General features: G+C 39.4%; 1 protein-coding gene across 1 annotated transcript; it reads left to right on the plus strand.

The window, feature by feature from the left end:
* Positions 1-1,183: 1,183 nt before the first annotated feature.
* On the plus strand, positions 1,184-5,643 carry IFNG (interferon gamma). Its single transcript, XM_037515257.1, has 4 exons — positions 1,184-1,297; positions 2,475-2,543; positions 2,638-2,832; positions 5,509-5,643. Exons 1-4 carry the CDS (start codon positions 1,184-1,186, stop codon positions 5,641-5,643), a joined length of 513 nt encoding a protein of 170 aa, XP_037371154.1.
* Positions 5,644-15,948: the final 10,305 nt, after the last annotated feature.

Below are 15,948 nucleotides of genomic sequence, written 5' to 3' on the forward strand. Positions count from 1 at the left end.
CAGTGGGTAGCTGGTGAGCTGGAATCAAAGATGAGCGAGGGTCTTTTGCACCATCCTGAAGTGTTGTCCTTTATAAATCAATAACCAGGAGAGTGGACAGAATCCTCACTTTTTTTTTGCATTTGAAAGGAAAAGAAACAAAAAGTAAAAAAAGGGAGTTATCCTTTTAGTGATGAATTGAAACAATCGATCATCTGGAATCATGCTGTTCTCTGTGGTAGCCTGTAGTCACATGTGGGCTAGACATTTGAAATAGTCTAAATTGAGATGTGAGATATTTATAAAATGCACACTTGATTTCTAGGATTTAGCATGATAAGGAGAATTATAAAATATCATAGTAATAATTTTGTATATTGCAATTTTGTATATTGCTAAATAAATATATTGGATTTGATACAATCTATTTAAAAATGATTTTTACACATTTCTTCTTAATTTTATTAATGAGGCTAGTAGGAAATATAAATGTACCTATTTGGCTTTTATTATATTTCTAATAGGCAGTGTTTGTTCAGAGCAATTTTAAAGTTGTGGTAGACATTCTACTAAGTAACTCTGATGAAGGACTTCCTTACCACCGTGGTCTTTTAACCACATTCTGTCTTTGCTTTCTAGTCACTTGGCAGAAAAATTTTAAAACGCACCCCCTTCGTAAAGGTTTGAGAGTCCCTAGAATTTCCTTTTTCACTTAATCCCAACCACAAACAAATGATCAATGTCCTCTGTGGATGAAGAGTCAACATTTTACAAGAGCAAAGGGAGAGGGTGCAAAAGAATTTCCAATTCCTGAATGGTGTGAAGTAAAAGTGCTTTCAAAGGATGCCACAAAAATGGCACAGGTGGGCATAATGTTTCTGTCTCATTGCCAAAACGCCCAAGGAGTTGAAAGGAAACTCTACCTACAACACCAAAATGCCACAAACCATAGTTATTAATACTAACTAACTACCATCTCTGCCTATCTGACACCATCTCATCTTAAAAAACTTGTGAAAATACGTAATCCGATGAGACTTCAACTAGGTATAAATACCGGTGGCAAAAGGAGATGCAGTACATTTTTCTGATCATCTGTAGATCAGCTCTTACAAAAGAAAGATCAGCGAAGTTTGTTGAACCTGATCAACCTAATACAGGAGCTACTGATTGCAGCTACTTTCACCCAACTCTCTCTGAAACAATGAATTATACAAGCTGTATCTTAGCTTTGCAGCTTTGTGTGCTTTTGGGTTCATCTACCTATTGCTGCCAGGTTTCATGTATTGAGGAAATAGACAACCTAAAGGACTATTTTGTAAGTATGATCTTTTAATAATATTTTCTTCTGGATGAAATGACTGAATGTTGACTTGGAGTTTTATCTGTAATAGGCCGTCATCTTTAGACCACAGTCATTTTGGGAAGACTTTATGTTGTTTGACTGTTTCATCATCTGGATGAGTTTTTACTAAATGATCTAGATATTGCTTAGGTCCCTGCTCATTCTGCTTTAGAGCTTAGAGGGCATTCATGAATCTTCCGAAGAATGGTTATAATGTGAGTATAGGGCAGAATAATAGGGTAATTTTGTGGTGAGAATCCATTTAATTGTGATATCAAGTAGTACGCATATTGAAAAAGTGACTGGTTATTAGTTATTGATTTCTCAGATTTATTATGGTGAGAGTAAAAGGTTAACATTAAAATTGTAATCTGAAATAAATGATCAATTAAAAAGGTGAAGTCCTTAAAGATTTGGTTTAAAAAATCACTTGCCGATACTTTTTTCTTCAAAAAGTGTTATTAAATTTCTACTGCCCCATCTATACTATCTATGAATTTCTCTGGAATGCAATCAGTTGCTGAGATTTTGTAAGTGTTATAATCTGGCTTACATTTTAAAAATTTCTTTCTTGTTTTTATGAATGCATTTTAAAAATTTTATTTATGCTTAACTAAAAGTTTTTACATTTTAAATATTTTGTTATTTGTCCAAAATTTATGATAACTATAGTTCTTAAATATAATCACATTGGCAAGCTATTTTATTCTCACAAGATCAAATTTCACGCACATACACAGGGTTCAGTTGGAACTACCATTTAAAGGTGATAAATAACCTATTATTTAGGGTGGCATAGGTAGATGTTATAGAGACCTGTGCCATAGGGGGGCAGTATTTTATAGTAGAATGGCTTTTCTGATTTGTCTATTGGACTTGAAAACACTTTCTTTTTCTTATAGTTGGAACAATTGAAGTATCATCAGTCTTGTTGGGTTCATTTGTGATAATGTAATTTAGAGATTATACTAGAAAATAGGAAAACTAAAATAATGTCTTTGCGCTGAAAGCTTTTGGAAATACTGTTAGAAGTAAGCAGAAGGGTTGTAAAGAAAATCAGTAATTATTTTTAGCATCTGAATTGACAAAACTGGATATATATGCTTAGGACAGCTTTGAGACAAATTAAAAAATCAATTTTTTTTTCCAGAATGCAAGTACTTCAGATGTACCAGATGGTAGGTATCTTTTCAGAGATATTTTGAAGAATTGGAAAGAGGTAAGCTGAATTTTCCATTTGACTAATTTTCCTGTTGCTTATTTTCTGATGGATAAATTCACATCAACATCTCCATATTTTCTTTGTTTCCAAGGACAGTGACAAAAAAATAATTCAGAGCCAAATCGTGTCCTTCTACTTCAAACTCTTTAACAATTATAAAGACAACCAGATCATCCAAACAAGCATGGAAAACATCAAGGCAAACATGGTCTCTATGTTCTTCAATAGCACCAACAGAAGCAGCGACAGCAAACGGGAGGACTTCGAAAAGCTGATGGATATTCAGGTGAGGTGTTCTAAATTCTTTCTTTGGTTTTATTGCTGACGGTCCTCCAAAGTACTTAATTCCCTGAAAGTGGAAATTAATTATTAAAGCTATGAAATGAACCCATGGCCTAAACTCCTCCCTACTAAATCTGTTCATATTTTAGGTAACTTTTCAATGTTCTATGGGAATCACTCATACCTGTGATTTGGGAAAAGGCGGGTGTTGTGATTACTGTGTGAAGACGGTGAATGGGCTGATTCGCTGAGGAGGAAGTAGTGACGTGTCGAGGGGAATCACTGAGAAGCTGTTGTCTCGTTACCCCTTATTTGTGTGATGGAAATTCTCTTGCTTTGGATGGAGGCTATCTGTCTTAATGGAAAGAGCAGTGGGAGGCGGGGAGATTTGTGCTCCCCCTAACTCAGTCACCAAGGCTCAGTTTCCTCCTTTTAGAAAGGAGCCTCTTGAGTTTGCTATAATTTCTATAGCTCCCATTGCTCTGCAAACGCTAGGATGCTATGGATAGAAAATGAAAACACGGTGGTAGAAAAGGCTGTGACATTCGAGAATTCACTAGGGGCATCACTCTCTCATGTTGTACATCCCAAACAGAGTCGAATGTTTGCGTGTCTCTTTTTTAGAAAAGGAAATAGAATGTATACCTTATCAATCCACAATTGCTTAGCAACTTTGGGCATTACAATATCTCAGCTGGAGAAGTCCTTAGGACTCCCCAGCTTTATCTCATGAAATTTTTTAAGACTTTAAAGTTATGACTTTTAGAAGTTGAAGGTAATGTTGAAGCATTAAAGACAAATCACATTTTTCAAATTTGTGTCTTGGAGGCAGAACTCTAGATGTCTTTGGTTTGGTTTTGGTCTAAATAGGCTTGAACCACAGCGGAGGGGTCCTATTCTGATTTGTGATCCAAAGATTAGTGTTCAGCTCTCCCTGTACCTGGGTCTGCCTGTCATTCCGCTCAGATAGGCCCCTAGGAACTGAAATTAGTGTGTACTTTTCAAAATTTGAGGTGGTACAACAGTGGCTTGGAAAAATTATAAGACTATTCATTACTATTTTCCCCAGCTAGTGTTTTCCAGTGTTGCGCAAATCTCTTTTGCCTACCTGCTAGGGACTGGAAAAGCACTCATTCCTAACCCAGTGCTGCCCCTTTTTGCTAATTCCTGGATAGTTCTTAGTTTCTCAGTGACTCTTCAAGCCTGGAGAAATGAAATTTATTTTGCCTGCAAATGCACAGCTGGTAGAAACTCTTTGACTCTGCTATAACTGGGCCTTGAAAAAAAATGTTTGTCATATCCTTTGGAAACTCCAAGAGTCCCGCTTCATAATGGGCAGGCTTGAGTAAGCTCTCAATAATTGTCATTTTTTACTCAATTGCTAACGTATTTAAGGCATTTTAAGCCTGGTAGCCAAGAATACCCCTCGTCATTCTCAGAAATCTTGCCAAATGGTCATAGTATTTCCAGCATTAGAAAGAAACATAGTGGCAGAACCAGGTGGCAAATGAATGGACTTCATTTTGTTTACCAATTCACTTAAAAGGTTCTATTGGTCAGAGTGAAATAGTTCAATTTGTTGGAGTGAAAGGCAGGGTAGAGGAACATTTAAGGAACGTTATCTCTTCTGGACTTGGTGTTCATGAAGCTTCTACCAGTGGTCTTTGGCTTGTGGTGGGGGTCAGAATCACCTGGGGAGCTCGGTGACTGCACAGCAGCCCAGGCCTTCTTCAAGTTCATGCCCTTGGGACTCTGACTGCTTTATTGGGCCTCTGGGTTATCATGCTACCCACCAAAGGGAGAACCACTGACCTATAGTAACTCACTTGATAGTTAAAGCAAAGACTAAAGTGTAAGGTGATAGATTTGGTAGTGAGCTTAGAGATCATCTATTTAATCTCATTGTTTAGGTGAAAAGACAGTTTCAGAGAAGTTAAGTAGTTCAAAGTCAGTAATTGCACATGAAGGACTCAAACCTATATCTTTTGTCACCTTAGGGATCTTTTCATTATATAATTTTGAGAATTCTATAATAGTAAATTGAAGGAATTTCTATGGCGACTACACCTGAGGGGGTGGGGGGAAGCAATCATTGTTTAAAAATGAACAACGATGGGGCCTCCATGGTGGCACAAGGGGTTAAGAGGCAACCTGTGAAGCTCACTGCAGCCACTGAAGCATGAGTTTGATCCCCAGCCAGGGAGCTACCCACATGGCACAGCAGACCTCTCCTGCCTCACCCGCTGCTCCCCTCAGCAGTGTATTTCAGTCAATCTGCCTGTTCTGTTCCCCGCTGCCTCTGGTGAATTCTCTCACTGCCCACACCTCTGGCCTGTACCCCAGTTCTTGTATGCATAAATAAATAAATCTTCAAAAAAATTTAAAAAATGAACAGTGATATAAAATATATGTAAATTTAAAAAATGAAAAAATAAAGAAATTAATATATTGTTGCATAAAAAATATACATGGTGTGCTTTACCTTATTACAGTACAACTAGCAATTTAATTATAATTTCAGACTTAATTGCTAAAGAAATCACATTGTATTTTAGTGTAATGCTGCTGAAAGTCATTTCTTAGAAGGAGCACTTCCATTTTCAGGGACCATGACATTAATGGTAGAATATCCTCATGGCTTATGTGCCTAAATTAATTTTGCTGTTTTCTTTATCCATAGGTCAATGATCTGAAGGTTCAGCGCAAAGCAATAAGTGAGCTCCAATCTGTGATGAGTGATCTGTCATCAAGATCTAACCTAAGGAAGCGGAGAAGGAGTCAAATTCAGATTCAAGGCCGGAGAGCATCAAAATAATGGTCATCCACTGAAATCTTTCAATTTTAACTCCAAATCTATTTATTAATATTTAATATTTTACCTTATTTATATGGATAATATATTTTAGACTCATAAATCAAAGTATTTATAATAGCAACTTTTATGTAACTAAAAAGACTATTAATATATATATTATTTATAATTCTTGTATCTTGTTACTACTTGACCCCTTTTTTATGATTAATTAAGTAAGATTATATGATCACAGGCAGCTGTGAGTTGTGCATTTATTTTACTTGATGATATAATGAACACTTAAAAATGAAATAATGCAACCCCATCATTGTCTGTTTGAGAACATCTCTCTCATTCTGAGTCCCACTTTAATAAAATGTCAGCACTTGACTGTGCAAGGTGATATGTAACTTGTCCCCTGATGAAAACATCATGTCTCATCTCAGGGCTGGTGCTTTGGAACATCACTGACAACTGTGACTGCCCCTAAATGGAAAACATTTCATTTGTTTAGTTTGTCAATATTTAATATATGTGAATAAAAAATAATCACATAACTATGCGGTGTCAGACTTTTTCTAAGTGTGGATTGAGTTTAATGAACAACATCTTCATGAATTAAGAGACAAGTAACTTTTTAGCTTTGGAAATCTTATAATTGGATTAAGCTCCATTAAATATGTCATCTCCACTGGCAATTTGTTAGCTTCAACTGCTTTACTTAGAAGCTATTTGAGTTATCTTTCTAAAATGCAGATTTAATTATGTCACAATTCACTTCAGAGCTTATGCTATGGAAAGTAGTCCAAATTGTTTAGCTTATCAAACAAAGATTTATTTCAATTCTTCCTCAACTGCCCACTCCATCTTTCATCTTTTTTTTAAGATATTTCATTTTATATAATTCTTACATCTTTTTTCATCTTTGCACAATGTATGCATTTTCATTTTGGTTATATTTCCCATACAATTGCACCCCCCCCTTATTTTGACTCTAGTCCTTCCTTTTTCTTCCCCTCCTTCCCCCCCCACCCCGTAGTTTGTCTCTAGTTTATAGTTGCTTGTTGATTTTGATTTTTACTTTGTATTGATTTGTCTTTTTCCTGATCTCTTATTTAGGTTTTCTAAATTCCTGCTATGAGTGAGACCATCCAGTATTTTTCTCTTTCTTTCTGACTTACTTTACTGAGCATGATCCCTTCTAGCTCCATCCATGTTGCTGCAAACTGCATGTGTTTATCTTTTTTGATTGCTGAGTAATATTCCATTGTGTATATGTACCACATATTCTTGATCCAGTCATCTATTTTTGGGCATTTGGGTTGCTTCCATAGCTTGGCTATTGTAAATAGTGCTGCTATGAACATAGGGGTGCAGGTGCCCTTTGGAATTACTGTTTCTGTGTCATTTGGGTAAATACCTAGGAGTGGAATTGCTGAATCATATGGAAGCTCTATGTTTAGTAGTTCAAGAAATCTCCACACAGGTCTCCATAGTGGTTGGACCAGTTTGCACTCCCACCAGCAGTGCAGGAGAGTTCCTTTTTCTTCCATCTTTCATCTTGATCTCCCTCCCACTTCCCACCCTTTATCAATCTTGGGTAAACACTACCAGGTATGGAATTGTGAATGTGAGCTCTAGGACAGAGGCCTGGGTTAGAGGCCTGGTCCTGCCAGTACAAGCAGTATGCCTTTTAACAAATTGCTTATATTCCCAAAGCTACAGTTTCTTCATCTGATAAAGAAGAATTGTGCCTTCTTCATAATATTGTGGTGAGGATTTATTCTTTTTCATCAGAAATATTTACTGGAGCACTTACTATATACTTGGTGCTGTTCTAGACACTTGAGGTTACTTAGTGAACAAAAAAGACAAGGATTCCTGTCCTGGGGAAATGTAAAATTTTGCAAGGGGAAGACAGGTAGTACACAAAATCTAATATGTAAGTACATTGCATGGTATGTTAGAAAGTAATAGATTTTACGGGAAAAAAAGGATGGGGGACTGGGAAAGCTAAAAGGGTAAATTGGTGGGCTAGAGGTTTAAATAGAGTGATGAGAGTTGGATTCACTGAAGAAACAATATATGAGGAAGCACTTGTAAGAGATTAGGGTGGTGGCGTTTGGATTTTGGGCATGGCAAACATGCTTGCAAAGAACTAAATATGGTGGTGAAAACTTGGAAAATTTAACTGGTTGTTAAAATTTCCCGAGTGACCCAGGGTTAAACAATGCCAAACACAAAGACAAATTTGGCTTCTTCGATACTTTAACTTTTGTTGTGCAAAAGACAGTGTTAGGCATAGATAAGACCAGCCACAGACTGAGAGAAAATATCTGCAATTCAGGTATCTGACAGAGACCTGTATCCAGAACATATAAACACATTTCAAAATTGAACATTAACAAAAAAATGAGCTCAATTTAAAAAGATGAGAAAATTTTGGAATAGACCTTTTCATGTGGCAAATCAGAATGTAAACAGATGGTGAACATCATGAGTGATTAGGGGAATGCTAATTAAAATCACACTGAGCTACCCCTGCAGCCTACTCCAATGGCTGAAATGAAGCAGGGGATTCCAAGTACCTCCCGGGATGAAATCTCAACTGCAGCAGGGGATGGCAGTTTAGGTTGACAGGTTGAGGTCACTTATGGGGGTAAATACACATTTAGGAGATGCCTGATAGCAATTCCACCCCTTGCAATTCATCCAGTATGGGAAGTGGGGAGGGGAAATAATTTCTCAGTGAAATAGCAACTGAGAATGAGGTTCAGGGACTATGTGTTGGTAGCTTGGTGTAGGGTAAAGAAAATATCAGGCTTTTCTGCCCTTCCGCCATCAGGATAGATGATGGATCCTTGCCTGAATGCATGCCTGATGGCGGGCTCCTGGAATAGGGTGTGGGCATAGGTAGACGGGATTCAGCTGAGCTAAGACTGTGCTTTTAAGGGCGGCGTCACAGGGGGACGCCAGCAGCACCAGTAGCAGCAGAAGCAGCAGTAGAAGCCTAAGCAGAAGCCGAAGCAGAAGCCGAGAAGCAGCAGAACGAACGCCAGAGAGTCCAGCTAGAGTGAAGACTTGCTGGGGGCTGGGAGACCTGCCAACCTCCCAGCCCCCCAGCCAGCACCCCTGCCTGCCATATGCCTGGTGAACCCCAAATAAATAACCTGCAAAAAACTACTGAGGACTCTGACTCCTCCTTTACCCGGTCTGCATGGGATCAGAAAACCTGCACTGTATCCAGTCCTGGCCTTTACAATTGGCGTAAGTCGGCAGGATCCATGCAGATGGGTATTGGAGCTCTCCGAAGACCTGGAGGGACTAAGGAGTAAAAGACTGCCTGTGACGACGCTGGAGGCGCCATGGCGGTATAGAAGATGGATACGTCCACGAGCTACAGGATGAGACCTGGTGTGAAGGAGACGCCCGGAAGGACCAGCCAACAACACCGGAAAGGACCAGCCAACTACACCGGATAGGACCAGCCAACGACACTGGAAAGGACCAGCCAATGACCCCTGAGGCAGCAGGCCGTTGCTGACGCAAGGAGAGGCCAATGGACTTCAACTGATGGACATGGACTGATAAACTTGGACTGACAATCCCTCCAGAAGGCGGAGGACCTTGGCAGGTTATGTTTTTTTTTTGAGAATCTGGGGGTGGCCAGTGGGCCTTGATGGCCAAAAGCAACCTGTGCATGCCCAGCAGCCAGGTGGAGGAGAAAAGCCAACTAAGAAGGCAAAAGCTGGTACTGATGCTAAGTTGAGAAGCCCTAAGCGGCTGTTAAGCAGCCTGGGTATGCTGAAGAACTGTGAGTCTCGTAAAATCACCTGTGGGTGATGCCCTGCTCATTCTTGAGTGAGGGTGAGGAGCTGAGGAACCTGTCCTTGGGGGACGGGTGGGGAATGTGGCTTGGGGTGGAGCCCAAGCCGAATGCAGAGTTTGGATCCCTGACCCATGTGCTTGTGCAGTGGGTTGGCTTGAGTGCAGGGGTCTGCGAGTCGCATGGGTGGCCATGAAGGCCGAGTGTTGGAGCGACTGCAGACAGAAACCCTGAGGATTGGCGATTACTCCCAACAGAATAGGATTGCCAATCCCAGAGCTAGTGCATCCTGGGGGTGGATGCTGTTTGTGCCTTGTAGCCGAGACTACAGCCAGAGAAGGCCAGGAAGCCTGACGGCTCCTGGTGTGATATAGTAGATGCCGTGAGTGATTTCCCCTCCCTCGTCTGAGCAGTGCCTTCAGCAGCAGATTTGGTGGCTCATCTGCTGGTACCAATAATTGTCTTTTGCACTTGGTTGGTTCCCTGCCTGGACTTATTTGTGTTCTGTTGTATTTTGTTATATTTGATGTATTTGCTTTTGTGGGCCATGGCTGCATTGTTTGTTTGCTTAGAAAATTGTGTATATATAAAGACTATATGGCAGAAAACCCTGAGGGGGTGGACTGTAAGGTAAAGAAAATATCAGGCTTTTCTGCCCTTCCGCCATCAGGATAGATGATGGATCCTTGCCTGAATGCATGCCTGATGGCGGGCACCTGGAATAGGGTGTGGGCATAGGTAGATGGGATTCAGCTGAGCTAAGACTGTGCTTTTAAGGGCGGCGTCACGGGGGGACGCCAGCAGCACCAGTAGCAGCAGAAGCAGCAGTAGAAGCCGAAGCAGAAGCCGAGAAGCAGCAGAACGAACGCCAAAGAGTCCAGATAGAGTGAAGACTTGCTGGGGGCTGGAAGGCCTGCCAGCCTCCCAGCCCCCCAGCCAGCACCCCTGCCTGCCATATGCGTGGTGAACCCCAAATAAATAACCTGCAAAAAACTACTGAGGACTCTGACTCCTCCTTTACCCGGTCTGCATGGGATCAGAAAACCTGCACTGTATCCAGTCCTGGCCTTTACACTTGGGCAAGTGGAAGAATAAATCGGTCAGGAGAGTGCAATGTGGATTTCCAGGCACTTTCAGGGCTCACTTGATGTCCACCATCATGAAGATATTCTTGCCAAAGTTCCTCTATTGAGCCTTCCAGTTAATACCAGCATCAGTTACCCAACATATGTACAAACAAGGCTTCAGGTGATTCTAGCTTATAACATTTGAATTTTCCAACAGAGACCTCAGACACCACATTGCTTGTGATGAAAAAAAAAAATCACAGCTGACTTCCAGTTTCAGCTCTGACCTATAAAGACTATGGAAGTTGTTACTTCAATACTTAAATAAGAAAAAAGTTTGACAAATTAAAATTCAGTGAGTTTTCTTAGTTCCATCAGAGAAATAGTTCTGGAGAATGAACTTCCCCTTTGGAATCTGGAGGGACAGGCAAATCCGAAGATCTGCTTAGAAAGAACAGAAAAAACTGGAACTATTAGTGGTCAGAATGCCTAAATCACCATATTCATGCCTTGCTAGAGGCTGAGTAAAGAGAGTTAGAAACTTCGAGGTTGAAGTGTTAGGATTTCCCCACAATTCATGGAATTTACTCACAGGAATTCCACCAGATTCTCAAGGTGAGGGAAGATCTAAAATACATTTCTTTTGGCTCTGGCTAGGAGATGGAAATATTAACCCTGTGAAATATGAAATATATCCCCAAATATAGATCTTTTCACCAGGAGATGGGCAGGAAGATTTTACCAGAATCTTATGAGAGCACCATTGAGGATGCTTCTCCAATTCCAGTTACCCTACCGCTATCTTCATTTTTACCTAAAGCTATACAAGATGAAACACTTGTGAATATCACAGCCCTGAGACACAGACTCACTAAAATACTGATATTTAAGAACTCTCTTTATTTATAGCATACTCTACTATTTCCCCATACCATATTAGTTACCAGTGTAATAATTACGGATTACAGCTGAAAAAGTTGTATGACACAGACTCACTTTTAATAGTGATGCTTAAGGAATCACAAAAATAAAGAAGGGAAATGAAAGCAAAGCACACCAAAGGAATTTGAAGTCTCCGACAAGCCAAGAGGTAGAATAAAACACAGTCTGGATGGACAAAGTAACTATCAGAACCAGACTCATATGACACAAATGGAAATATCAGGCAAGAGATTTAAGAGAACTACAACTAATATGTTAAGGACTCTATTAGAGAAATTAGGCAGAACAGATGGGTAATATTAGCAAAGAAATGGAGATGACAAAAAAGAATTAAAAGACCAATAAGAATTGGTTTTATTGTCCAAAAGTTTATTTTTATTGTTACTTCTTTGCTTGTTTTCTTTATATAGCATATGTGAGTAAAATATTTCTTTCTATAAATAAAGAATAATGTAACAAATGAAGAATGCCTTTGAAGAACTTATAAGTAGATTCTATATAGCTAACGAAAGAGTCAATGAGGTTGGAGATGAGTAAATAGAAACTTCCTAAACTAAAATGCAAGGAGAAAAGTGAAACAAGCAAATGAACAAACCTAGAATGGAACATCTGAGAAGTGCTGGACAATTATCGTAAATGTAACAAAACTACAAATCCTCAAGAATACCAAGCAAAACACATCCCCATAAAACTATATCTAGGAATATCATATTCAAGCTGTAGAAAAACAAAGACAAACAAAATCTCGAAGGAAGGATAGGAAAAAACACCTTAGCCCTGGAAGAACAAAGAAAAGAATTACAAAAGACTTCTTGTCAGAAAGCATGTGTATTAGCTTCCTCCTGCTCCTGTTCGACTCATCACAAACTTACTGGCTTAAAACAACATAAATTTATTATTATACTCTTCTGGAGGCCAGGAGTCTAAACTCAGTCTCAGTGGATTAATACCAAGGTGCTGCCAGGATTGTGTTTCTTTTTTTTTTTTTTTTAAAGGTTGGCATTCTTTCTTTAAATGATTTATTTATTCATTCATTCATTCATTCATTTATTTATTTATTTATTTATTTATTTATTTATTTATTTATTTATACAAGCACTGGGTACAGTCAGAAGCGCCGGAGGGTGAGAGAATTCACCAGAGCCAAAGTGGGGAGCAGAGCAGGCAGAAGGACCGAAGCACACTGCTGAGGGGAGCAGCGGGTGGCAGGAGAGGTCTGCGCGCCATGTGGGACCCTCCTCCGGTGGCCGGGGAGCAGCCGGGGATCGAACAGGCGCTGCCAGAGGCTGCGGGCAGCTTCGCAACCCAGTGCTCAACTGCTGTGCCACCGGAGAGGCCCAGGATTGTGTTTCTTATAGAGAGGCTAGGAGAAAATCTTTTTCTTTCCAATTTTCAAATTTCTAGAGGTTGCTTGCATTCCTCAGCTTAAGAACTTTTTCCTAAGCTGAAAGCAATTCCATTAAGATCTGGAACAAGACAAGGATGTCCACTCTCACCATTGCTTTTCAATATAATACTGGAAGTCCTAGCCAGGGCAATAAGACAAGAGAAAGACATCCAAGGAATCCAAATAGGAAAAGAAGAAGTCAAACTATCACTATTTGCAGACGATATGATATTATACATAGAGAACCCCAAAAACTCCACAGAAAAGCTAATTCAACTCATCAATCAGTTCAGTAAAGTGGCAGGATACAAAATCAACACGCAAAAGTCAGTAGCCTTCCTATACACAAACAATAAATCTGAAGAAGAAGAAATCGAAAAGACCATCTCTTTTGTTATTGAAACAAAAAAAATCAAATATTTGGGAATAAATCTAACAAAAGAGGTAAAGGACCTATACAAAGAAAACTATAAAACACTGTTAAAAGAAATAGAAGAAGACACAAAGAAATGGAGAGACATCCCCTGCTCATGGATTGGAAGAATAAACATTATTAAAATGGCCATCCTTCCAAAAGCAATATACAGATTCAATGCTATTCCAATCAAAATTTCAATGTCATTCTTCAAAGAAATAGAAAAATTATTGATGAAATTCATATGGAATCACAAAAAACCCCGAATAGCCAAAGCTCTCCTGAAAAAAAAAGAAGGGAATGGAGGCATCAGACTCCCAGACTTCAAACTATACTACAAAGCCATAATCATCAAAACTGCATGGTATTGGAACAAGAACAGACATACAGACCAATGGAATCGAATAGAAAATCCAGAAATAAACCCACAGATTTATGGTCAACTAATCTTTGACAAAGGAGCAAAGACTATGCATTGGAGCAAAGAAAGTTTGTTCAATAAATGGTGCTGGGAAAACTGGGTCGCTACATGCAAAAGAATGAAGCTTGACCACCACCTCACACCATACACAAAAATCAACTCAAAATGGATTAAAGAACTAGACATAAGACCTGAAACCATAAAATATATAGAAGGAAATATAGGCGAAACACTACGTGATTTGCACATCAAAGACATCTTTACAGACACATCACCCAAAGCAGTGATAGTGAAGGCAAAGATAAACAGCTGGGACTATATCAAATTAAAGAGCTTTTGCACAGCAAAAGAGACAATAACAAAAACAAAGAGAAACCCCACCAACTGGGAGAACATTTTTGCACCCAACACTAATGATAAAGGACTGATCACAAAAATCTGCAAAGAGCTGATGAGACTCAACAACAACAAAGAAAATAATCCAGTCAAAAAATGGGCAGAAGAGCTTAAAAGAAACTTCTCTGAAGAGGAAATGCAAATGGCCAACAGGCATATGAAAAAATGTTCAACATCACTTGTCATCAGGGAAATGCAAATCAAAACTACCATGAGATACCATCTTACACCAGTGAGAATGGCACATATTAAAAAAACTAGCAACAACAAATGTTGGAGAGGGTGTGGAGAAAAAGGAACTCTTCTGCACTGTTGGTGGGAGTGCAAACTGGTCCAACCACTGTGGAAAGCTGTGTGGAGATTTCTGGACCTACTAAACATAGAGCTTCCATATGACCCAGCAATTCCACTCCTAGGTATTTACCCAAAGGACACAGAAACATCAATTCCAAAGAACACCTGCACCCCTATGTTTATAGCAGCACTGTTTACAATAGCTAAGCTTTGGAAACAACCCAAATGCCCAAAAATAGATGACTGGATCAAGAAGATGTGGTACATATATACCATGGAATATTACTCAGCATTCAAAAAAGATAAACACATGCAATTTGCTGCAACATGGATGGCGCTGGAAGGGATCATGCTCAGCGAAATAAGCCAAAAAGAAAAAGAAAAATACCGGATGGTCTCACTCATAGCAGGAATCTAGAAAACTTAAATAATGGACCAGGAAAATGAAAAACTATAAGAAAGTGAAAATCAAAATCAACAAAAAACTATGAACCAGAGACACTTTTAGGGGGGCGGGGGCGGGAGGGGAGGGATTGGGTCAGAATGGGGGGCGGCAATTGTATGGGGAATATAACAATAAAATTTATAAAAAAAAAAAAAAAAAAAAAAAAGAACTTTTTCCTTCATCTTTGAAACCAGAAACATTGGGCTGAATCATCATGCTACCCATACTATTGCCCCCCTTTTCCCAATGCACCCACTCTTTCACCCCCTTTCCATCTCAAAGCCACAAATTGGTCTTATGGTCCAAAAGTTTATTTTTATTTAGTTCTTTCTTTTGCTTGTTTTCTTTATATACCACATGTGAGTGTAATACTTCTTTCTGGCTTATTGTACTAAGCATAGCTCTTTCTAGATCCATCCATGTTGTTGCAAAGGCAAGACTGCATCTTTTGAAACAGCCAAATAGTGTGTCATTGCATATTCCATTATACATACCACACCTTCATCCATTTGTCAGTCGATGGGTGCTTGGGGACAGGCAAGGGTCATTTTCAGAGACATGTCCAAAAAAAGTTGGACCTTTGCTGGTAAGTTGGGTCTCTGTGGCAGCATCGAGTCCTAAGCAGGGGTCGGGCCTGAAGGTGAGGAGGATGAGGGTATGATGGATCAGGATATCTGTTCAAATGCAATGGAATAACTTGAGAAGATGAAGAGACAGGGAGTCTTGGAGCTTGAGAGACCAAAAGGGTGCGGGATCACTTCTGTTGCATCAGATCCCTGCTAAGCTTCTATTGATGTAAAAATGACATGTCTATTGTGTCCTGTCATTTCAGTATTGACTTGGTCCCCAGGATCTGGTCAGGCTGACATGGAATCATAGAGTTGGGTCCCGAAAGGGACCCAACAGCACTCTTTAGATGGGAAAGGAAATATGGATTGTGAGTTTTGTAAAAAGTTCAGAGGAATCAATGGCCACTCTGGGTTAAAAACTCTATTTGACAGAGGTTATTATTCTTCTTGGAGCATTGACTTTTCAGAAATACTAAGTATTTTTGAAGATCTGGCACTGTTACTCACCATTGTTTTGATTTTGACTAACACAGAAAGTGTGGGGAGGATCAAATGAAATCATCT

The sequence above is a fragment of the Talpa occidentalis genome, unplaced genomic scaffold (genome assembly GCF_014898055.3).
Source record: "Talpa occidentalis isolate TD23 unplaced genomic scaffold, MPIMG_talOcc4v2.1 talOcc4.16, whole genome shotgun sequence".
In the NCBI taxonomy this organism is placed as follows: domain Eukaryota; kingdom Metazoa; phylum Chordata; class Mammalia; order Eulipotyphla; family Talpidae; genus Talpa; species Talpa occidentalis.

Coding starts and splice junctions, on each gene's coding strand:
- IFNG (XM_037515257.1), top strand. CDS start 1,184: ATGAATTATACAAGCTGTATCTTAGCTTTGCAGCTTTGTGTGCTTTTG. Junction 2,544..2,637: donor TTTTGAAGAATTGGAAAGAG/GTAAGCTGAATT, acceptor TTTGTTTCCAAG/GACAGTGACAAAAAAATAAT. Junction 2,833..5,508: donor AAAAGCTGATGGATATTCAG/GTGAGGTGTTCT, acceptor CTTTATCCATAG/GTCAATGATCTGAAGGTTCA.